This window comes from Emys orbicularis, chromosome 3, assembly GCF_028017835.1.
Source record: "Emys orbicularis isolate rEmyOrb1 chromosome 3, rEmyOrb1.hap1, whole genome shotgun sequence".
Taxonomy (NCBI): domain Eukaryota; kingdom Metazoa; phylum Chordata; order Testudines; family Emydidae; genus Emys; species Emys orbicularis.
The window spans coordinates 153,421,606-153,444,826 of NC_088685.1; the positions used below are offsets into that span (position 1 = coordinate 153,421,606).

At 49.2% G+C, this 23,221-nt stretch overlaps 1 protein-coding gene across 1 annotated transcript in view; it reads left to right on the forward strand.

The window, feature by feature from the left end:
* Positions 1-23,221, forward strand: part of DNAH8 (dynein axonemal heavy chain 8) — a 536,895-nt gene continuing 513,674 nt past the window's right edge. The window contains exons 1-4 of the mRNA XM_065401473.1: positions 1-507; positions 5,779-5,913; positions 10,613-10,697; positions 11,225-11,373. Coding sequence (XP_065257545.1) covers positions 1-507; positions 5,779-5,913; positions 10,613-10,697; positions 11,225-11,373 — 876 coding nt within the window. The remainder of the gene's footprint in view (positions 508-5,778; positions 5,914-10,612; positions 10,698-11,224; positions 11,374-23,221) is intronic.

The following is a 23,221-nucleotide window of genomic DNA, read 5'->3' on the forward strand; positions in this document are numbered from 1 at the left end:
ATGGAGGAGGTGCCAGGGGATCAGATGGAAAGCCCAAACACTAGAGAGGAAGCTGGGCCCGGCCCCGTTCCACCAGAGGAAGCTGGGCCCGGCCCCGTTCCGCCAGAGGAAGCTGGGCCCGGCCCCGTTCCGCCAGAGGAAGCTGGGCCCGGCCCCGTTCCGCCAGAGGAAGCTGGGCCCGGTCCCGCTCCGCCAGAGGAAGCTGGGCTCGGCCCCGTTCCGCCAGAGGAAGCTGGGCCCGGCCCCGCTCCGCCAGAGGAAGCTGGGCCCGGCCCCGCTCCGCCAGAGGAAGCTGGGCCCGGCCCCGTTCCATCAGAGGAAGCTGGGCCCGGTCCCCTTTTGCCAGAGGAAGCTGGGCCCGGCCCTGTTGCTCGTTCTCGACAAGTGACATCTCTCCGCTCTCCCCTAGAGTCTTTTAGCCCTTCTGTGAGTAACCGCAGGATGTCTAAATTTCGCCGGAGTACTAGTGGAGTTCAATCCCTACAAGAAACTTTAAAAGAAAAACAGGTTTAGTATCAAATATTACATCTATAACAATGTAGTTTTCTCTCTCAACTATCTGTTTCTTTTCTCAATTTATTATATCAATTTTTGTTAGGAAGATCTGCCTATTAGAATGTGGTTGACTTTCTCTTAAAATAGTTTTTTGCAATATTTTCATTTTTTAATTTTAAAGTAATGAATAAAAAGTGCAAAAAACATTCACAAATAATGTATACAGATATATAGTTGCAGTCAAGCTATATTTGACTTTGGTCCTGCAAATATTTATGCATGTGTTTAACTTTATGTACTGTTAGTAGTCGCACTGAAGTTACTGGTAAGTGATCTTTCTTTTTCTGTATTGTGACAACAATAATGGAAATACTGAATTATGGAAGGAGTGTACTAATCAACATATAACACATATAGTAAGATATTCCTGGAGGTATGTTGTGGTGTATACTGTCTGTTTAAGGGACAATCTGTAGCTTACAGCCAAGACAGCCGGGGTGCAGCGAAGCAGTATCCTCCATCACCCTTGGGGCTGGGCAAAATAAACAGGGGAAGGAAGCTAAGTAAGGGAGATGGAATCAGAAGCCACACTGAATTATAGGTTGCAATCCCCCTCAGCACTAGGGCACTATGACAGGTTTTCTGACTGTAAGTTGGTTGCCCTGACTTTATGCTCTGAGGACTTAAGAACTTTGTTAAACTTCTCCTTCCCTGGCCTGATGCCTAAAGAAAAAGGAGAAATCCTGCCTGCTTTCTAGAATAATAAGAGAGAACTGGGAACTCTGCTGGCTGGGGTTGGTTTGGAGGGCTTCTAAAAAGGAGATGTGATTATTTTTGTTGTTATTAGTTTGGTTTTGGCCTTCCCCATCTTGGATCCTCTACATGTAGCCTCGCTGGCAGGATCTCATGGGAGCCCTCTTCCTCCTAGAAGGGTCATGAAGAGGAACCTCCGATTATTCCTGCAGCAACAACAGACAGAGAGTGACAGAAACCATCAGTTCCAGGAAGCACAAGTGGCTGCCTAGCAACACCCATAGGAAGCACAGCTAGCAGAGAGGAAACACCAATTTCAGGAAGCATAGCTGGTGGCTCAACAGGAGATGCAGATAGCCACCCAGAAATAACAACAGGATATGCTACATGCCAATCAGGAGTGGAACCACCAATTTCAGTCAGACATGGCTAGACTGCTCACCCAGCAGTCTGCAGGGGGAAGGGACCACCCTGGAAGGAGAAACTAGCCGTAGCATACATCTGAGCCTCACCCTGATAAAGCTGAGAGATGGTGATTGTGACCTGGAAGCCTATTTGACCACTGTTGAATGGGTTGCTACCCCAGAGGGCTGCGAGAGAAATACCTGAGTGGTACAGCTGGCCCCCTACATCACCAGGAGGCACAGGTAGCCTACTGCATGCTGAGTGAGGATTAAGCAGGGTCTTATACTGCACTAAAGATGGCTATAATGGACTGGTTCAGCCTTTCCCAGAGGTATGTCAATGTAGATATTGGGCTGAGCCATTTTCCACAAAAGCATTCCTGTGTCCTGTGGCCCAGTGATTCTAGTATCTGGCGTCTTGGTGGCTGGTTCCAGAGACCCAAGTCTGTGGGGGAACTAATGGACCTATATTTGCACATCCTCCCAGCTGTGGTGCAAGCCTGTGTCCAGTGCTTCCAGCTGCCATCTGTAGCAGTGTCTGTGGAAATGACTGAGAGGTTCCTGGAGGCCATGGCATCTAGTAAGGAAAGTCCAGTCCCATAATGGCCTGGCTAGGAATGGTGGCAGGAAACAACACAGCTGGTGCCCAGCGACATCTGCATGGAGGGTGGGTCCAGAACAACCAAAGTCCCAGAATGGGACCTGCCCGCAACTACAGCCCCAACCAGGGGAACCAGTGGCCTCCCATCCCAAACTCAAGCCATCTGGGGCATGCTGCTTTCCACCTGTGATGGACAGATGGTATGCTATCACTGCAGGGAACTGGGACCCATCCAGCACAAGTGTTCCCTTACAGAATGCGACTATAGGGACAGTTTAGCTCTTACAGACAGATCAGCCTGGGTGCAGTCAAGGAGCACCCTGCCTGCTCTTGGAGCTGGGCTATATAAAAAGGAAAAGGAAGCTGAGTAAGGAAGGGGGGACAAGAAGCAATGGTGGTGGCTACAGGTTGTGGGCTCACTCAGGCACCAGGACACTAACTTGACCTAGGCCTCTAGAGACTTATTTTCTGATTGAGGACTTGTTTACACAATGGGGTAATGTGCTTTACAGGAGTGTGATTTCCAAAGCACACTAACATGTTGTGCATTAATTGGTCTGATTAGATCCTGCTGGTACCCTTTAATGTAGTACTGTTTGAAACAATAGTATGTTAAAGTGCACTAGGGAACCTTGAGTGCACACCAGCAGGGTCTACAAGAATTAATAAATATGGAACATGCTAGTGAACTTTAGAAATCACATCCCCTGTACAGCGCATTAACCCATTGTGTAGATAAGCCCTAAGTTTGGTTGCTCTGAGGTAAAGGCCTTATGAACTTGGTTAAGCTCTCCTTCACTGACATGATGCCTAAAGAAAAGGGAGAAAGCCAGCCTGCCTCTTGCAACAATAAGAAAACTAGGAACTCTGAAAGCTGGGGTTGGTTTGGAGGCCTTCTTAAAGAGGACATAATTTTTTTTTTGTTGGTTTTGTTTTGTTTGTTCCCTTCTTGGATCCTGTATACAGATATTCTGTGTTTGCTCATCCTTGACATTCCCTCAAAGTTGACTTGTGTATTTCAATGGTTATTTTTATTTTGTTTTGCAAGTTATGGCACTGTAGGTGCTCCACTTCAGGTGTGCATGCATCCCAGTGTGCCTTTGATTTTCTGTGGTTCCCATTTGGGCCCATGCATGCACTCTACAGATCCTCAGGCCCTGTACCAAGAGCTGCATGGGCGAACTACCCTTAATTCCGTCTCAACTGCCTTTGGCCTGAGTTGGGAAGTCGAGCGTATCAACTTCATTTAGATATAGGCAGTTAGTTAGCTAAACGTAGTTTCCTTAGTTGTTTTCTTAGCTCAGTTTAGTCATAGTATTTAGTTTGCAGGTTTGTTTGTTTTCCTGTCTGAAGTGTTCTGGACTTTGATGCTTCTGGGTTATGCTGGGATGCCCAGGTTTTAAGCACTGTCTTTCCTGCTGGAAAGCTATCCTGGTTAATGGTGGACACTCTCAGTGCCTTCGTTGTTTGGGAGACACCCATATACCAACCAAGTGTAAGATTTCCTTCTTCAAGAGAAGATCTTGTAAAAACTGGGACAATAACATTTAAATCTGTTAATGATGGAGCAAACCCTAAGTCCAGTCTCCAACTCAGGCTCTGAGAACCCCCCTGTGGACTGGCCTCTGAGCACACTTAGTGCCCTGTCTTGTGTGTGGGTCCTGGTCACCGAGAGCCTTGAGGAATACAGCTTCAGGTACCCCATCTGTCTCTGGGTCTCAGTCACCAAAAACATTGAGGGATATAGTGGTACCAAGAGCTCTGTACAATAAGACTGTGGGTACTGACAAAAGGAGCAGGAGTGGTAGGTCTGCTATTAAGAAATCTTGGTCACTTACTGAAAAGAATGTTCTGGAGACCTCAGGTCCTAGTGGGAGTGCTATTGAGGCTCCAGGTGGTTCTGATACTATGAGACTGTCCAAGGCTTCTATAAAAGTCACTCTTCCACTAAGTTGAATTCAGTACCAAAGACTTTGCTGGCATCAGGTGGTCATGTCTGTTTTAGTAGACATTCCACTTGAAAAAACTCTGAACTATCAGACTTTTCTATACCTTTGGTACCAACACTGGTATCCCACACTGCAACGTCAGTACTACCTGAGCCTGACTATGGATGTACTTATTCAAAGCATTCAGTGTCAACAGCACTGACACTTTCTGGACAGATCTGTGATTTGGTACTGATGCTGGCCTCCACAGGATACTCCTGGGGGAATTCTGCACCACTGTGCAAGTGCAGAATTAATATCCCCCACAGATTTTACTCTTTCCCCACAGATAAATTGAATCACGTGCCCCTGCTGGGCTGTGGTCCAGGGGTAGAGCGTCTGGTTCAGGCATCGGGAGCAGCTGGGGGAGATGTAAATCACTGCCTCAGGAGGCAGGGCTGGGCTCCCTCTGTTCCTTTCACTTGCTATCGCAGTACATCCAGGGAGGGGCAGGACTGGGGGCACCCCGGCCGGTGGCTCCTACCATGTGGTGGGCTCCAGCTGATAGTTCCACTGGGTTGTGGGAGGGATGGGGACAGGGTTTGGGGACAGAGCTGCAACCTGGACTTCAGTACATACTTTCTCCAAGCACTATGCTTTGGGTCATGTCTTTTGATCAGATGCTGCAGCTGGCAATGCAGTTCTGTGTTCAGTATTAGACTCTGCATCTAAGCTCCTTCCATCCTGGGAGATATTGCTCAGGAGTCACCTGAAGTGGAGCACCCAGAGGGGGACACATCTTGGAGAACTCCAGTCAAGGGTGGCAGAGCCTGCCCCAAAGTGGGTGGGGAGGCAGAGCCAGGGCCCCCCACTCCTCTTCCGCCAAGGCCCCGCCCCTGGCCAAGCCAGAAGCCAGAGTGGGCCGGGAGCTGTGGACCCTCCACCTGCCTGGGGTGGATGGGTCAAGAGCAGCACTGTCTGTGTCCCCACCCCACAGCCTCCCACCCAGGGCAGGAGGGTCTGTGGCTCCCCACAGCTGCCTGCAAGACTCTTACCATGGCTGGGCTGCAGCCCTCCAGCCGGAGCTGGGTCCAGGTAAGAGCCACGTGCGGTGCGTGGGCAGCTGTGGGAGCCGCGGACCTTCCTGCCCTGGGCGGGGCATCCGGGGGGCAGGGACATGGGCCAGGGGCTGCTCTCAACCCCCCCAACCCAGGCAGGTGGAGGATCCGCGGCGCGGCGACTCCCAGCTACCCGGGCTCCCTGGTCCAGCTCCGGGTCATGGGGAGGCCTTGGGGAAGAGGAGGGGCGGACCCCTGCCAAAAAGTGGATGGGCCAAGCCTATACACTTTTAAAAAGTGGGAGGGCCATGGCCCTCTGCCCCCCAATTCCGGCACCACTGACTCCAGTTACTACACAAGCTGAGTAACCTCCCCGTCTTTTAACCTATGAAAATATAGTTTATTTTTAAAGAGTAATTAGGGGAGTTTCACATAAACAGCAAACTATAATATTAGTTTCAAGTTATGGGTCAGGTTAACAAATAATTTTGCAAACACTTTGCAGTTTTTAGTTCTTTTAAACTTTTTTTATGTTTTAGGCACGATATAGAGATGCAAGGGAAGGTCGAAAAATGAAAATTGGTGCTTCATATAGATACATATTTGAAGTCCTAGGGGACAAACTTGGTTTAGATACAACAACTGTGGAAGATATGATCTTGGATGGCCCTTCAGTAAGTCTGATTTAAACATTTTTTGTTTGTTATTGTTAATGTAGTTATATATTGTTACCTAATTCATAAGTAACTTTTTTTCTTCTTCGAGTGCTTGCTCATGTAGATTCCATTCTAGGTGTGCATGTGCCCATGTGTGCGGCCGTTGGAGATTTTTGCTTGTTGCACCCTCTGGAGTGCCGTGCTCATGCCGAGGTATATCAAGTGCCGCTGGCCCTAGGCCCTCTCAGTTCCTTTTACCACCCAGGGTGGTCAGTCGGAGTGCCTTTCTTGCTTAGCAAGAGCTAGTGGTTTCTACCATTCTGAATTTTGCGCCTTAAGGCCATTGTACATAGTTCACCAGATCCCCTTGGCGCTACTCTCCGGCATGGGGTTGACGCTCCCCTTACTATTCCCGGCACCGTTCACTCTCTCAACGGTCATCCTCTAGGCATCAGTCCCAATCACCGGCACAGTGGGAACATTCCCCGTCCCAGTACTGGTCTCCCCAGCCCCGGTCGCACTGGTACCGCTACACGCTACAGTTACCGGTCAGTTACGCCCGGGAAACAGTCGCCGGTAGCCACGACCAGTAAACAAACACAGGCATCGACAGCTCCTCCTTGGTCACCAGAAGGTATTTCCTCTGGTATGGAGGGCCAGTTTAGCCCATCGCCAACGTCTTATTGGTGTGATTGGGCACCAGAGCCCTCTCCCACATCTGTGGCACCGCAATGGCAACACGGCCAGTGACCAGTGCAGTGGCCTTATAGGAGCACGTGGGGTGTACCAGTTGTGACAATGCCTCCTTCTCAGCACTCCTTGGTGTCCACGGTGGAGCATTGGGCGGTGGCCCCACCAGCACTGGGCCCAATACCGGAAGCCTGTTCCGAGGTCGGGGTGGAGGAACCTGTGCTGACCGCAAAACCTCTTTCTCCAACGATGGTCGAGACCCTAGCACCCCCACCGGCGGTCCAGTCTTCCTTGTCACCCCCAGACGAGGCAGTTGCGGGAGTGACAAGGAAGACTGGAGCTTCCAGAGCTAACCTGCTGGATGACTTTATGGAACATCAAACCCTTCTCTGGTGCGTGGTCAAGAACTTGGGGCTTGAGGTACAGGAGATGGCAGAGCAGGAGGACATCCTCTTTAACGTCCTTTCAGCCTTTACACCCTCCCAGGTCACCCTGCCTGTACACGAGAGGGTCCTCAAGATAACCACGGCCCTTTGGCAGACCCCCTCCTCCATCCCGCTCACCTCGAAACGGGCTGAGAAAAAGTACTTTGTGCCGGCCAAAGGTTTTGAATACCTTTATACCCACCCGCCCCCGGGCTTGCTGGTTGAATCTGTGGCCAACAAAAAAGACAAGCAGGTCCCCACCTCCTCAACTCCCAAAAACAAAGAGGCTAAGAAACTCAATTTATTTTGGAGAAAAATTTATTCAACCACAAACCTGCAATTTCAGGTGGCGAACCATCAGGCCCTGCTGGGCCAGTACAATTTTAATCTCTGGGACGGTCTCAAAAAGTTCCAGGAATTCCTCCCTCAGGGTTTGGCCCAAGGGTTTGGCACTCTGGTGGAGGAAGGAACTGCAGATGGTATGGGACACGGTGGACTCAGCGGCAAGGGTGGTCGCAACGGTGGTGGTTATGCGACGCAGCTCCTGGCTCCAGACGGTGGGCCTCTCCCAGGAGATGCAGGCCTCAATCCAGGATCTCCCTTTTGATGGAGTTGGTCTGTTCTCAGATCAGACAGACACCAGGCTGCACGGGTTGAAGGACAGTAGGGCGACCCTTCACTCGTTGGGCATGCACTCACCGCAGTCAGCCAGAAAGCCCTTCGGGCCACCACCACCGCCACCAAGAACCTAGCAACCTCATCAGGGATCTACAAGAAGAAGGGATACTAGTTTTGGTCATTGTCGCCCTTCTTCCTCCCGCTTGCCAGCCCAGCCTGGGGCTGTCAAACACCTAGGGGGCCAGAAGCGAACATTTTGAGGGTGCGCCTGAGAGCGATGCCCCAGTCAGTCGACCGGATCCTACCCACCTTTTCCTCAACTGCCTCTCTCCATTCCACTTGGCCTGGTCACGGGTTACATTGGACCACTGGGTCCTGGACATAGTAGCTCGGGCTATACCCTGAAGTTCTTAGCCGCCCCTTCTTCCCGCCCCCACCCCCACATTTTCCCATCCCTCTTCAGGGACCCTTCTCACGAGCAACTCCTTGTTCAGGAGGTAGAGAAGCTCCTGGGCTTGGGAGCTGTGGTGGACGTTCCTCAGGACATGGAAGGAAGAGGATTCTACTCCCGCTACTTCCTAAAGCCAAAGGGGGCCTCAGATCCATCCTGGACCTGTGTGGCCTCAACAAGTCTCTCAAGAAGTTGAAGTTCCACATGGTCTCCCTGGCCTCCATCATTCCTTCCCTGGATCTGGGGGACTGGTACGCCGATCTCAACTTAAAGGACGTTTACTTTCATGTCCCCATATTCCTGGGCCACGGGCGCTTCCTGCGTTTCATAGTGGCTGGGTGTCACTTCCAGTTCACAACGCTACCCTTTGGCCTGTACTCGGCCCCCAGGGTGTTCACAAAATGTGTGGCACCGGTAGCGGCTTACCTGAGATGTCGGGGAGTCCAGATCTTGCCATATCTCGATGACTGTCTCATCAAGGGCAGGTCCCCAGAGCAGGTGCAACACAGCCTCAATCTGGTGTGGTCCACCTGCAATGATATGGGTCTGTTAATAAACACAGAAAAGTCCACGTTAATGCCAGTCTAACTCATAGAGTTTATCGGAATGGTTCTCGACTCCACCTGAGTCAGGGCCTTCCTTCCAGAAGCGCACTTCCAGGCCATGTCAGACTTGATTGCCCACGTAAAGAGCCATCTGCTCACCACAGCCCACACGTGCCTGTCACTAATGGGCCACATGGCCACATGCATGTACATGGTCAGCCATGCCCGAGTTCATCTATGGCTACTGCAGGCGTAGCTGGCCTCAGTCTCTATCCCCAGCAGGCACACCCTGGACCAAGTGGTCACAATGCCGAGCCACGTCCTCTTGTCCTTGGATTGGTGGCTGGATCCCAAGTTAGTGCTGCAGGGGGTCCCCTTCATGACCCGGTCTCCGTTGCTTACCCTGATCTCAGACGCGATCTGGCCTTTCATATCAATGTCAGGGAGTTCAGAGACAGATCCTCTCAGCACCAGGATCTGTCACTATCTTCGATCAAGGTACACCAGACAGCCATTTTGGTGTTCCACCCCGTTTCAAGGCTGGTTGGTCTCCCATGATGGCGTGCTTCCTGAAAGGTTTGGAGTGCCTTTACTTGCATGTCCGGGACCTGGTCCCCCTTTGGGACCTGAATCTTGTGCTATCGAGGCTCATGGGTCCCCCCTTTGAACCCTTGGCTTCCCTCCTGCTTCTCTCCTGGAAGGTCTCCTTCTTGGTTGCTATAACTTTGGCCTGTAGGGTATCCGAGATCAGGGCGCTCACATCAGAGACACCCTATACTGTCTTCTATAAGGACAAGGTCCAGCTGTGTCCACACCTGGCCTTTCTGCCAAAGGTCGTCTCCAAGTTCCAAAGCCTCATGCAACAGATGAGGAGCGCAGGCTGCATACCCTGGACGTCAGACGGGTGCTGGCCTTCTACATTGATAGAACAAAGCCATTCTGTAAGTCAACACAGTTGTTCGTTGCCATCGCTGACAGGATGAAAGGTTGTTCAGCGTCAGCCCAGAGAATCTTGTCTTGGATCATGGCCTGCATCCGCTACTGCTATGAGCTGACAAAGGTGCTCCCGCCGGCGATCATTACGACTCATGCGACTAGGGCGCAGGTGTCATCAGCAGCCTTCCTGGCACCGGTGCTGATCCAAGAGATCTGTTGGGCCACAACTTGGTTGTCCGTCCATACATTCATGTCACACTACACGCTGACCCAGCAGGCTCAAGACGATGCTGGCTTTGTCAGACCAGTGCTGCAAGCTGCAATACTGTGAACTTCGAGCCCACCTGCGTTGATTCTGCTTGTGAGTCACCTAGAATGGAATCGACATGAGCAAGCACTCGAAGAAAAAATGGTTACCCACCTTTTGTAACTGTTGTTCTTCAAGATGTGTTGCTCATGTCCATTCCATTGCTCGCCCTCCTGCCCTTCCATCAGAGTTGTCAGCAAGAAGAAACAGAGAGGGCGTAGGGCCAGCGGTGCCTGATATACTGCGGTATGAGCATGGCACTGCAGAGGGCGCCCCAGCTGGCCCTACGGGTACCGCTAAGGCAAAAATCTCCGATGGTCGCACACGTGGGCACGTGCACACCTAGAATGGAATGGACATGAGCAACTCATCTCAAAGAACAACTGTTAGGAAAGGTAGGTAACCGTTTTTTCTCCTTCTTGTCTACTATTTGTATTATTATTGACTAGTTGCTGTGGTGATTAGTGCTTTGCAAGTCATTCAATAAGTAAAACAAATTAGTACTTGAAGATGATACTATGGCATAATTCCTGTGAAAATACCAGCAATTGAAGTTTAGAGACTGAAAACACCTATTATGTTACCTAGTTCATCTCCCTGCCAGTGTTGTATAAAGTATTTATTATATCACCAAAACTTTGAACAGATCTCCAATTAAACACTATGATATGTTCTTTTAAGAAAAATAAAAATGTAGTAATTTGACAGCATTTGATTTAGAGTAACTTACTTTTTGATTTAACAGTTACAGGCATTTGATAATTTTTTTGCCAAAGACGGAAGTCGAACTTTGAAATTCTTATATCAAGAAGGAGAAGCACCAGGAGTAGGTACATGCTATTAATTTTTAACAATATTGTTATAGGTGGGGCTTATTGCACACTGCCTGTTGTTAAGGTAGTCCATTATAAAACCCTATTTTCAGTTTATAACTTTGCTAAACTTGAACATTTCAGCCCAAGTGGTTAACATTGTGTATCTGCCTCAGTCTGAATTGTTTTGGAAATGATCAGTCAAAACAGTTCAATTGTTTTTGACAATGAGGATTGTGATATATTTGCAGAGGATTGAAATTTGTATTTGGTTACTAATAGCTTCATAAATCATTCATGAACATCATTAGTTTTCGCCATAGAAAAAACTATTTAATGATGTAATTTCACAGTTCCTCTTAACAAATCATGTTTACATACACAAGCACTATTAAGGAAACTATCTGGGTTGTGCCTGACATGCACAAAAAGGAAAAAATAAATAAAATACTGAGTTGCAACTATTTTATTTCACTGTAGTAGTTTTAAACATTTTATAATATACATATATTTAAAAATAATAATGTGCTTAAATTTATTTTCAGAATGTGGTCGAACAATTCCAGGAGTTGTAAAAGGAACTAAAATTATGAGATTATATTTAGACACTGCACCAGACAAGTTCAAAGGACTCTGTTTATTTTTTGTTCGTTATAGGAATGACATCCCTCTAAATGCAAAAAGTATACATGAGGTATTCTCATTTTTTCCTGCTGCTTATATTAGTTTTACTCAAAATAAAAATTAAAAAGTTAAGAAATCGCTAATGTTTTGCAAAGGTTCATATTATTGCCACATTATAATTTTAGTCTTTCATATCAGTTTTCCTGAGTGCTAAACTGAAGCACATACCTCCTTGTACCATCCTGTTGTTGGGGGGCATTGCACAATTACATATCTCCAAATGAAGCTTCAAGTGGCATTGTGCCTCAGGAATGTACTACAGTAACTCCTCGCTTAACGTTGTAGTTATGTTCCTGGAGGGGAGACAGCATGGCAGACAGAGACACACACCTTGTGTGAGAGAGAGAGATGCGCATTGCCCCTTTAAGTACGCTGACCGCACTCTAAGTACACTGCCTTTTTAAATAGATCAGCAAGTTGAGACAGCAGCTCCTGCCAGCAAACTCCCTCCGTCCTGAGCCCTGTCGTGTCCCCCCCCGCTCTATGGAAATGGAGTAAGCGGGGTGCAGGAGCTGGGGGGAGGGGGACACCCTGACATTAGCCCCCCTCCTCCCCCTCCCTTACACAGCAAGCAGGAGGCTCCGGAGAGCAGCTCCAAGGCAGAGGGCTGTAGCACACATGGCAGTGCGGGGAGGGACAGCTGAACTGCTGGCAATTAATAGCCTGCTGGGCAGCTGTCTCACAGGGAACTTAGGGAAATGGGGGGCTGATAGGGGGGCTGCCAGTCCACCCTGGTTCCAAGTCCCCACCAGCTAGCTGCAACGGGCTGCTCTTCCTGCAAGCAGTGGACAAAGCAGGCGGCTGCCAAACAACGTTATAAGGGAGCATTGCGCAACTTTAAACGAGCATGTTCTCTAATTGATCAGCAACGTAACAATGAAACAATGTTAACCAGGACGACTTTAAGTGAGGAATTACTGTATGTCTTTCAGAGTTCAGGTGACTACAGCAAATGAAACATCCTTAAAGGGGGGGCAGCATTGTTCTTCCCCCTGTGCTGACCATCTCCTTGCCCCCTCTGCTTTTCTTGAAGAGGTTTAAGCTATTAGCAGTGTTAGTGGGATCACTGAAATCTCTGAGCTTGAGGGCTCAACAGTTTGTGTAGCCCATTGCATGCTTTACACAATTATGAAGGTACCAAACACACTCTTGCCCTTAGTAATTCAAGTAGAATGCCTGTTTCTGTTTTACAGTGATTTTAGTGATATATGGCCCTCATTTTCATTTACATCAAGGCCCATTTATACTGCTCTGGCAGTATTAAGGAGTCTTAGGCCTGGTCTACACTAGGAGGTTATGTCGAATTTAGCGCCATTACATCGAATTAACCCTGCACCCGTCCACACCACGAAGCTATTTAGTTCGACATAGAGGTCTCTTAAATTCGATTTCTGTACTCCTCCCCAACGAGGGGAGTAGCGCTAAATTCGACATGGCCACGTCGAATTAGGCTAGGTGTGGATGGAAATTGACGCTAATAGCTCCGGGAGCTATCCCACAGTGCACCACTCTGTTGACGCTCTGGACAGCAGTCCGAGCTCGGATGCTCTGACCAGCCACACAGGAAAAGCCCCGGGAAAATTTGAATTCCTTTTCCTGTCTGGCCAGTTTGAATCTCATTTCCTGTTTGGACATCGTGGCGAGCTCAGCAGCACTGGCAACGATGCAGAGCTCTCCAGCAGAGGTGACCATGCAATCTCAGAATAGAAAGAGGGCCCCAGCATGGACTGATCGGGAAGTCTTGGATCTGATCGCTGTGTGGGGCGATGAGTCCGTGCTTTCGGAGCTGCGATCGAAAAGACGGAATGCAAAGATCTACGAGAAGATCTCAAAAGCCATGACAGAGAGAGGATACAGCCGGGATGCAACGCAGTGCCGCGTGAAAATCAAGGAGCTGAGACAAGGGTACCAGAAGACCAAAGAGTCAAACGGACGCTCCGGATCCCAGCGCCAGACATGCCGTTTCTACGAGGCACTGCATTCCATTCTAGGTGCGGCCGCCACCACTACCCCACCACTGACCGTGGACTCTGAGGATGGGGTATTGTCGACGGCCGCTTCCTCTGAGATGTTAGCGGACAGGGAAGATGAGGAAGGAGATGAGGAGGACGAGGCAGTCAACAGCGCTTACAACGCTGATTTCCCCGACAGCCAGGATCTCTTCATCACCCTCACAGAGATCCCCTACCAACCCTCCCCAGGCGTTAACCCGGACCCTGAATCAGGGGAAGGATCAGTCGGTAAGTGTTTTAAACATGTAAACATTTATTTTGAACAGAACAGAAATATTAACAATGGGTTTTTCATGATTAGTTTGCCCTAGGTGCTTAATGTTTTAGTCCTTGGCAGTGCAACTACTGCAAAAGAATCTAACAATGTCCGGTTTATCATGATTAGTTTGCCCTAGGCGCTCTACTTTTTAGTCCTTGCCAGTGCAGCTACTGGAAAATAAGGTCTATATGTCCGGGGATAGAGCTGAAATCCTCATGGGACATCTCCACGAAGCTCTCCTGGAGGTAATTGGAAAGCCTTTGCATGAGGTTCCTGGGGAGAGCGGCCTTATTGTGTCCTCCGTGGTAGGAAACTTTTCTGCGCCAGGCTATCATCAAGTACTCTGGGATCATTGGCTTGCAGAGCATGGCGGCATACGGCCCTGGTTTTTGCTGGCTTTCACGCAGCATGCGGTCTTTCTCTGTCTCAGAAATCCTCAGCAGAGTGATGTCGCTCATGGTGACCTGCTTAGAATTAGGGGAATGTTACTATTGGGACTGCTTGCCTGTTCCTTTACATAACTGTAACCGGTGGTTTACAGCCACGCGGTGGAGGCGGGAGAGGGGCAGCATACAGGGATCTTTCCCGGGGACAGCCGCGAGGGGGTTGGACAGGGCAGAGTTCATGCTTGCCGGATTGCCGGCAGCAGGAACTGGCCAACGCTAGGAGCATTGCTTTGAACGTGAAAGGAGGGCACTGCTATAATTTAAGTTTTAAGCAGCCAAAAGTCTACGGCTTACCATGTCATCCTGCTACCCGAATTCCGCTGTCCTGCCCCGCTTGTCTGATCTCCACTGCAAGACCCCAGGCACTGAATGCGAAGGCCGATAATTCGACCTTGTCCTGAGTGCGCATGTGATAGGTGCTGTGCATGGTCTTGTTCACAGAGAAAGACTATGTTCATTGTTCACAAACATTTATCTTTGTGAGGCATTCACTCCCTTTTTCCCATCCCACAGCTGCGACTGTCTCCCGACCTACCCCGGCATCCCCCTCCCAGAGGCTGGCGCAGATTAGGCGGAGAAAGAAAAGGACACGGGACGACATGTTCTCAGAACTTATGGACTGCTCCCAAGCCGAGGCGGTCCAGCAGACCCCAGTGGAGGGAGAACATGTCGCAATACCAGCGATCACACAGCGAACGGGAGGAGAGGTGGCGGCAGGAAGACCAGCAGGCGACTCAAACGCTGCTTGGACTAATGAGGGAGCAAACGGACACGCTCCGGCGCCTTGTGGATGTTCTGCAGGACCGGAGGCAGGAGGACAGAGCCCCGCTGCAGTCTATCTCTAACCGCCCTCCCCCGCCACAAAGTCCCATACCCCCCTCATCCAAAGTCCCAAGAAGGAGGGGCGGCAGGGGCCGTGAAAACTGTCACTCCACCCCTGCAGACTGCTCAAGTACCAGAAGGCTCTCATTCCCAAAAATTTGATAAGTCCTTTCCTTCCCGCCTCACCCAAGCCCCCGTCCCAGTTTCATCTCCTAACTGTGTAGTTGCTAATAAAAAATACGTTTCTGTTAATTACTGTTTCCGTCATGTTCTTTTAGAGGAGAGTGTGTTTGAAGGGGGGGAAGGGGGTTGGTAATTGGAGAGGACAGTCACCTTTACCAGGGTACAGACACGGGGGCAGGTTCAGCAGAAGGTCACACACACATTGCAGTCACTAGGCACCCTGGTCAGTCTGGGAGGTGGTTTTCATGTTCTGTGTGGGGGGGGCTATGTGACTTTGTGGCGGGGGAGGGCGGTTAGAGATCTTATGCAGCGGTCCTTATCCTGGATCACAGAGCCACGCAGCAGGGGATCTGTAACCGTTCTCCCCCGCCACAAAGTCACATAGCCCCCACACACAGAGTCCCGAAAAGGAGGGGTGGCAGGCTCCGTTGAAACAACCAGTCCACCACTGCGGACCGCTCTAGGAGCAGGAGCCTGTCATTCCTCGAGTTTAGAAGCGTTCTTTCCATCACTACGCCCGCTCCCCACCACAGTCTGCGTCCCAGTTTCAACACTTTACCGCGAAATCCGTAATAAAGAAAACGGTGTTAATTAACAAAGTTCCATTTATTTTATTTTTAAACGTGTGTTGGAAGGGGGGGAACGGGGTGAACGGGGTATGTAACTGGAGAGGATAGTCAACATTAACTGAGTAAAGAAACGGGGGCAGGTTCAGCTTCTCTTTAAACAAACTTAATAGTCACAGGTTACCCTGCTCACTGAGGAACCTAGCTTTCAAAGCCTCCCGGATGCACAGCGCATCCCGCTGGGCTCTTCTAATCGCACGGCTGTCTGGCTGGGCGTAATCAGCAGCCAGGCTATTTGCCTCAACCTCCCACCCTGCCATAAAAGTCTCCCCCCTTGCTTTCACAGAGATTGTGGAGCACACAGCAAGCTGCAATAACAATGGGGATATTGGTTTCGCTGAGATCACAGCGAGTCAGTAAGCTTCTCCATCTCCCCTTGAGACGTCCAAAAGCACACTCCACCACCATTTTGCACTTGCTCAGACGGTAGTTGAAGAGTTCTTTTTCAGTGTCCGGGGCGCCTGTATAGGGCTTCATGAGCCAGGGCATTAGCGGGTAGGCTGGGTCCCCAAGGATCACTATAGGCATCTCCACATCCCCAACAGTTATTTTGTGGTCCGGGAAGTAAATACCTTCCTGCAGCCGTCTAAACAGACCAGAGTTCCTGAAAACACGAGCGTCATGAACCTTGCCCGGCCATCCGACATTGATGTTTGTAAAACGTCCCCTATGGTCCACCAATGCTTGCAGCACCATTGAAAAGTAGCCCTTTCGGTTAATGTACTGGCTGGCCTGGTGGTCCGGTCCCAGGATAGGGATGTGAGTTCCATCTATAGCCCCACTGCAGTTTGGGAATCCCATCGCGGTGAAGCCATCTGTGATGACCTGCATGTTTCCAAGGGTCACTACCTTTGACAGCAGTAGCTCAACGATTGCGTTGGCTACTTGCATCACAGCAACCCCCACGGTAGATTTGCCCACGCCAAAGTGGTTCGCGACTGACCGGTAGCTGTCCGGCGTTGCAAGCTTCCAGAGGGCTATGGCCACTCGCTTCTGTACAGTCAGGGCTGCTCGCATCCGGGTGTCCTTGCGCTTCAGGGCAGGGGACAGCAACTCACAAAGTTCCAGGAAAGTTCCCTTCCGCATCCGAAAGTTTCGCAGCCACTGTGATTCATCCCAGACCTGCAGCACTATGCGGTCCCACCAGTCCGTGCTTGTTTCCCGGGCCCAGAATCGCCGTTCCACAGCATCAGCATGACCCATTGCCACCATGATGTTCACGGCGCGAGGTCCCGTGCTTTGTGAGAGGTCTGTGCCACTCTCAGACTTAATGTCCTCACCGCGCTGCCGTAGCCTCCTCGCCCGATTTCTCAGCATCTGCCTCTGGAAAAGGTGGATGATAAGGTGCGAGGTGTTGACAACGGCCATAACTGCAGCGATGGTCGCAGCGGGCTCCATGCTCGCAGTGCTGTGGCGTCCGCGCTGTCACTCACCAGAAAAGTGCGCGAACTGATTTCCCGCCGGCGCTTTCAGGGAGGGAGGGCGGGAGTGACGGTTGGATGACGACAGTTACCCAAAACCACCCTCGACACATTTTTTTCCCCAGCAGGCATTGGGGGGCTCGACCCAGAATTCCAATGGGCAGCGGGGACTGCGGGAACTGTGGGATAGCTGCCCACAGTGCACCGCTTCCAATGTCGACGCTTGCCCCGTTAGTGTGGACTCACAAAGTCGAATTACTGTCCTTAGTGTGGATACACACGTTCGACTTTCTAACATCGGTTCCACATATTCGATTTAAGTAAAATCGAACTACTCTCGTAGTGTAGACATACCCTTACTGTAAATGAGAATCAGGCCTATACCGTATCTATCTATCTATCTATCTATCTATTGTGATTTCAAATTCTTAGGACAGGAAATCTATCATTGCTCTGTTGTAGTGTACTAGTATACACACTATGAAGTTACATGAGTAATAAATAGTAATAATTTTGTTCGTAAAGTATATTTATACCGTTAGTAAGTTTAAATTCCCAGATATCAAAAGGAATAAAGCACTGGTGGTGTATAAAATACAGAATCTTAACACTGTTAGTAATCTCAGTTTTGGACCAGTATTTTTTGGGGGAATTCCATATTTTGAGTTCATGAAGGGAAAAGGAAATTTATGGGAAGTTCTAAAAATTGGTAGCTTGAAACTGCTTCAAAAATTACAGTGACAAAAGTAGTCATAGTTCAGACAGGTTAGTGTCAGGGTACAGATGAGATGTTCAAAACTAGTCAATGGCACTAAATAAATGTAGTTTATTATATCATTTAAGACACCATCTTTGAGAATATCTTCAACACATATTGTAGCATTTCCCAAATCTTCTGAATGACAGAGAAATTGCATGAATATAATCTACAACCTTTAAATTAAGTGTTTCAGATATGTTTAATCACTAGATAATGGCTTCTTGACTACCCTATTTTGTTGGAGAGAAAGTTCAGTAACATTAGTAAGTATTCTCATTGTGTTTTTATTTTATAAATATTCTCAACTTTTTTTAACTAAAGTTCTGCAAGTTGTTTCCCTATGGGTGCTCCAGTCTAGGTGTGTTAGTGCCCCCTGCACCTTTGATTGGAGATTTCTCATAGCAGTGTCCATTTGGCCTGCACATGCATGCTAGTCAACCTCATGCCCCATGCCGTTGCTATGTAGCATTGTGTGGGCGAACCGCCCTCAGTTCCTTCTCAACTGTCTCAGCCTGAGACGGAGCTCTGGCAATTGTTCCTGTTGAGATTTCCTCAACTTTGTTCTCATTTATTACTCTATTAGTTGTAGTTCTTAGTATTAGCGTAATTAGTAAGTAGTAGTAGCTTTAGCTGCATAGTTAAAAATAAATAAAATTTTCTCATATATATTTAGATAGATATTAGTAGATAAGATAGTTCTTGCCTACTGGGAGGTTATGCCCGGTTCTCCTGGTTTCAAATGTTGTCTATCGTGCCAATCCCAGTAAACAACAGGAACTCCCGCTGTATCTGTTGCCTTGGGGAATCGCACATTGTACAGAAGTGTAACTTCTGTCTTGTGCTGAAATCCAGAGCCAGAAAAAAACAGGTAGATAAAACTTTGTCTGCTCCTGATGGACAGCTCTTTACACCCAGCTTCTGACCCCAAAGCTGAGGGACCTGCGAAGTGTCTCCACTGTACCAACTTAAAAACTAGAGCCTGCCGTGACAGAGACTTGCAGCTAAAAATGTTCCTCATGGAGAAAGCTCTGCAGCTGCCTATGGAGAAGGGCAGTAAACCCTCTCCCTCACGCTCCCCTGCCAAGTCAGAACCGATCAGGAGCGTGGCTTCACCCTCTCACGCAAAGAGGCAGGAAGCCCTAAATGTCTCCTCTCAGAGACACGCAAAAGGGTAAAGGATCTCCCACAAGGTCTTTACCCTTGGTGCTGACAGCGCCGAGAGCAGGCAACTCTGATCTCCCCAGCACCTCAGCAGCAACTCATGCGGGGCGCAAAAGCAGGGACCCGACTTCCCCAGCGGGAAGCTCTCCTCGGCACTGGTCCCGCCGGCACTGATGATGGACCCTGTGCTGGCAGTGCGTTCCACCCCGGTGCCGACAAGAATGTCGGCACCAAGCCTGCCTGCCACCCCCGGAGCAGATTCTCTGCAGGGCTTTCACAAATGTCTCAAGGCTCCTTCAAAAGTGAAACAAAAATCACTCCGGGCTGCTGCTCACACTTCATGCTCTGCAGCACACCAGCCTAGGGAGCAGCAACAATTCCTGCATCAGCAGGATATCTCTATGGCTCCTGAGCCTGACTCTCCGCTCCTAAACACGGAGCACTCACTGTTTGAACAGCAGCTCTCACCACCTGACCTGGCTACTTTCACAGATAGTGAGAACGACATACAGCAGCAGGCAGAGTTCTCCCCGCCTGAGTCTCCCCGTCCACCAGAGCAATACACACCCCAAGACATGGCGCATCATAAGAATCAGCCTCAGTTTCCCTACTTTGTTCCCCAATGACTGGGACCCAACTTTTCCTACCCAGTGCCCTGGCCTCAGTGGTACCCGTGGTCAGCTCCTGCCACCGCTCCTCCTTGCGCCTCTTCTACCAGACCGCAAGCTCATTCTACGCCTATATCCCCAGCTTCATCAACATCTAGAGCTCCTGAACCCCCTCTTGAAGAAGTGGGCTCTGAACTCTTCCCGGATTTACCGGCTCCTACCTCGCCATCAGCCTCAGAGGATGCCCTCATGCCTCCACTTGCACAAAACATGGACGACTTTAAGCAATTCCAGGGACTTTTCAAGAGAGTGGTACTCAGCCAGGACATCCCTTTGGAGGAAGTCCAGGAGACACAACATAGAGTCCTCAAAATCCTCGAACCCTCTGCACCCTCAAATATCTCACTACCCATAAATGAAGCCCTCCTAGAACCAGCTGATACTCTCTGGCAGACCCCTGCTTCCATCCCACCAACATGCAAGAAAGCTGAACGTAAATACTACATGCCCGCGAAGGGCGTCGATTTCTTATTTTCCCACCTACAACCCAATTCTCTTGTGCTGGATGCAGCTGGTCCCTCTCAGAGACGTGTCTGCACATCAATCTTCTAGAACTCAGAGCCGTCAGGTATGCTTGCCTTCACTTTCTTCCCACCATAAAGAACAAGTGGTTCCTTCATGGTTTCAATCCCACGAATTAGCCTGCTCGGAACAGGTCCAATATGTCCTCCTGCACATTAGAAGGGACTCCACTTGTAAGACTTACCTGCAAAAGTGGAAACGCTTCTCCATCTGGTGCTTCAACAGACGCCTGACACCCCAGACTGCAACCCTCCCTGACATCTTAGATTATCTTTTCAAACTGAAACAGGATGGGCTTTTGCTCAGTTCTATCAGGGTACACCTCGCAGCCCTTACCACCTTCCATGACACTCTGGACGGTTATTCACTTTTCGCCCACCCCACCATGAAACGCTTCCTTACGGGCCTGCAAAATCTCTACCCTGAGATTCATTCACCAGTAGCCTCCTGGAGTCTCAACCTAGTCCTCTGCGCTCTTATGAAACCTGCTTTCGAGCCCCTGGCTACCTCATCCCTGCTCCACATGTCCACAAGAGTAGCTTTCTTGGTTGCCATAACATCAACGAGAAGGGTTGGTGAAATAAACGCCCTGATGGCCTACCCTCCCTACACCATTTTCTCTAAAGACAAGGTTACTATGCGATCCCACCCCAAATTCCTCCCCAAGGTGGTGTCTCCCTTCCACCTTAACCAGCCAATACACTTACCTGTATTCCATCCCAAGCCTCACACGACTCCACAGGAAGTGGCGTTACATACCTTCGACGTCCAACGGGCTCTTGCATTCTATCTTGACAGAACTAAACCATTTCGTAAATCCCATTGGCTATTTGTTTCTACTACTGAGAGATCAAAGGGTGAGGCTATCTCTAAGCAAAGACTCTCCAAGTGGATCTCAGACTGCATCAGATCCTGCTATTAGACCCAGAAAGTTCAACCACCAGAGAGTGTTAGAACTGATTCTACTAGAGCATTGTCAACATCCATTGCCTTCCTCCACAACGTACCTATTACAGACATATGCAAGGCGGCCACGTGGACATCTGACCACACATTTGCCAAACATTATGCTATCACATGGGATACCACGGCAGACTCCATAGTCGGCCATACGGTACTGTCTACCGTTATCCCTCACGCAACTCCAAAATCCCACCAACCATAGTGGGTACTGCTTCACATTCACCTGGAGTGGAGCACCCAAAGGGACAGCACTCGAAGAAGAAGAGAAAGTTACTCATCTTGCAGTAACTGAATTTCTTTGAGATGTGTGTCCCTGTAGGTGCTCCACTACCCACCCTCCTCCCTTCTATTTTGGAGTACTAATCAGGCAACTCTACGGTAGAGAAGGAACTGAGGGGGGTGCGGGACACGCTCAGGCAGACCCTAACAATGTCGCGAGATAGCAGCAGAGCGCGTGCATCCTGACCAGGCACTGCTACCGAAGATCTCCTATCAACAGCGCCGGGACGCACCATCACCTGGAGTGGAGCACCCACAGGGACACACATCTCGAAGAACTTCAGTTACTGCAAAGTGAGTAACTTTCTCTTCCGATTCCTTGCTGCTCGGTGCCAATGTACTTTCCATATCAAGGACATTGAGAATGCCTGAAACGTGCCTGATACTGACGGTTTCACCTGAAATTTCTCCAGGTGCTGCACTATTCTAGAGTGAGTTTGCAGTCAAGGATTCTGATGAAGACCTTGTGTCAGTGTCCCGAATATCAGTTCAGGGTTCTCCCCTTCACTCCTATAGAGGCCCCTTTCCAGAAGTCTCTGATGAGTCTATAACTACTTGTGGCACAATATTGCAACCACCATCTTGCTGGTATGAGCACCCATGATTGCTTCCTACTGTCCCTTATGCACCACCTCCGTGGACATAGTGGGACCCTTGGGCGGCCTATCACCAACAGTTTTCCAGGGCATCATGCACCACCCATCATAAAGAGAGGCAACCTGCATTGCCTACTCCCTCTAGGAGACCTGATCATCAAGAAGAATTTTTTTGAGGTGAAGGAAGCTTGAGTCGATGAAGAGGTCTTTCCTATGGCCAACATCTCCTCTTCATCTCCAGATGCCTCCTCCTCCATCCTTGGCAAATAATTGTAAGCAATTCTAGGATCTGGACAAGAGAATTGGAGACATCTTGCAGATCCCTCTCAAGGAGGTCAAAGTACCTCATCAAAAGCTGCTTAATATCCTTCATTCACCCTCATCTGCTTGCGTAGTTAGCTTTGCCTGTCAATGATGCCATTCTGGATCCAGTGAAGATCATCTGGCATGCTCCAGCTACTATCCCACCTACATGCAAGAAAGCAGATAAGAAGTATTATGTTCCTGCAAACGACTCAGAATTTTTATTTTCTCATCCTCCCCGAATTCCTTGGTAGTTAACACAGTTAACGAACATGGAATGCAACACCATACTAAAACCACCATCTAGACATACTTGGGAGGAAATCTTATTCGTCAACCTCCTTATAATTTAGAATCTCCAATTACCAGGCACTAATGGCAAAATACAATAATGTAAATTACACCAAACTGAACTATTTTGTTGACCCTACTGGCAGAACATAGGGAACAATTCCAGACAGTCATTGTGGAGGGACAACTACTTGCCAGAACATCTCTACAAGCCTCCCTTGATGCCGCTGATACTACTGCCTGTTTGATTGCTACATTGTTAGTTGTGAGAAGGGCTTCCTGGCTCCAGCACTCCGGGTTTCCAAAAAGTACTATTACACAGGTGGAAAGTGTCTATTCGCTGCACATACTCTCAAAAATGGACAAGATTTCTCTTTTGGTGTGACCTTGTGATAGAGAATAAGACTGAGAATATATTATTGCCCTTATATAAATCCATGGTTCGCCCACATCTCGAATACTGTGTACAGATGTGGTCTCCTCACCTCAAAAAAGATATTCTAGCACTAGAAAAGGTTCAGAAAAGAGCAACTAAAATGATTAAGG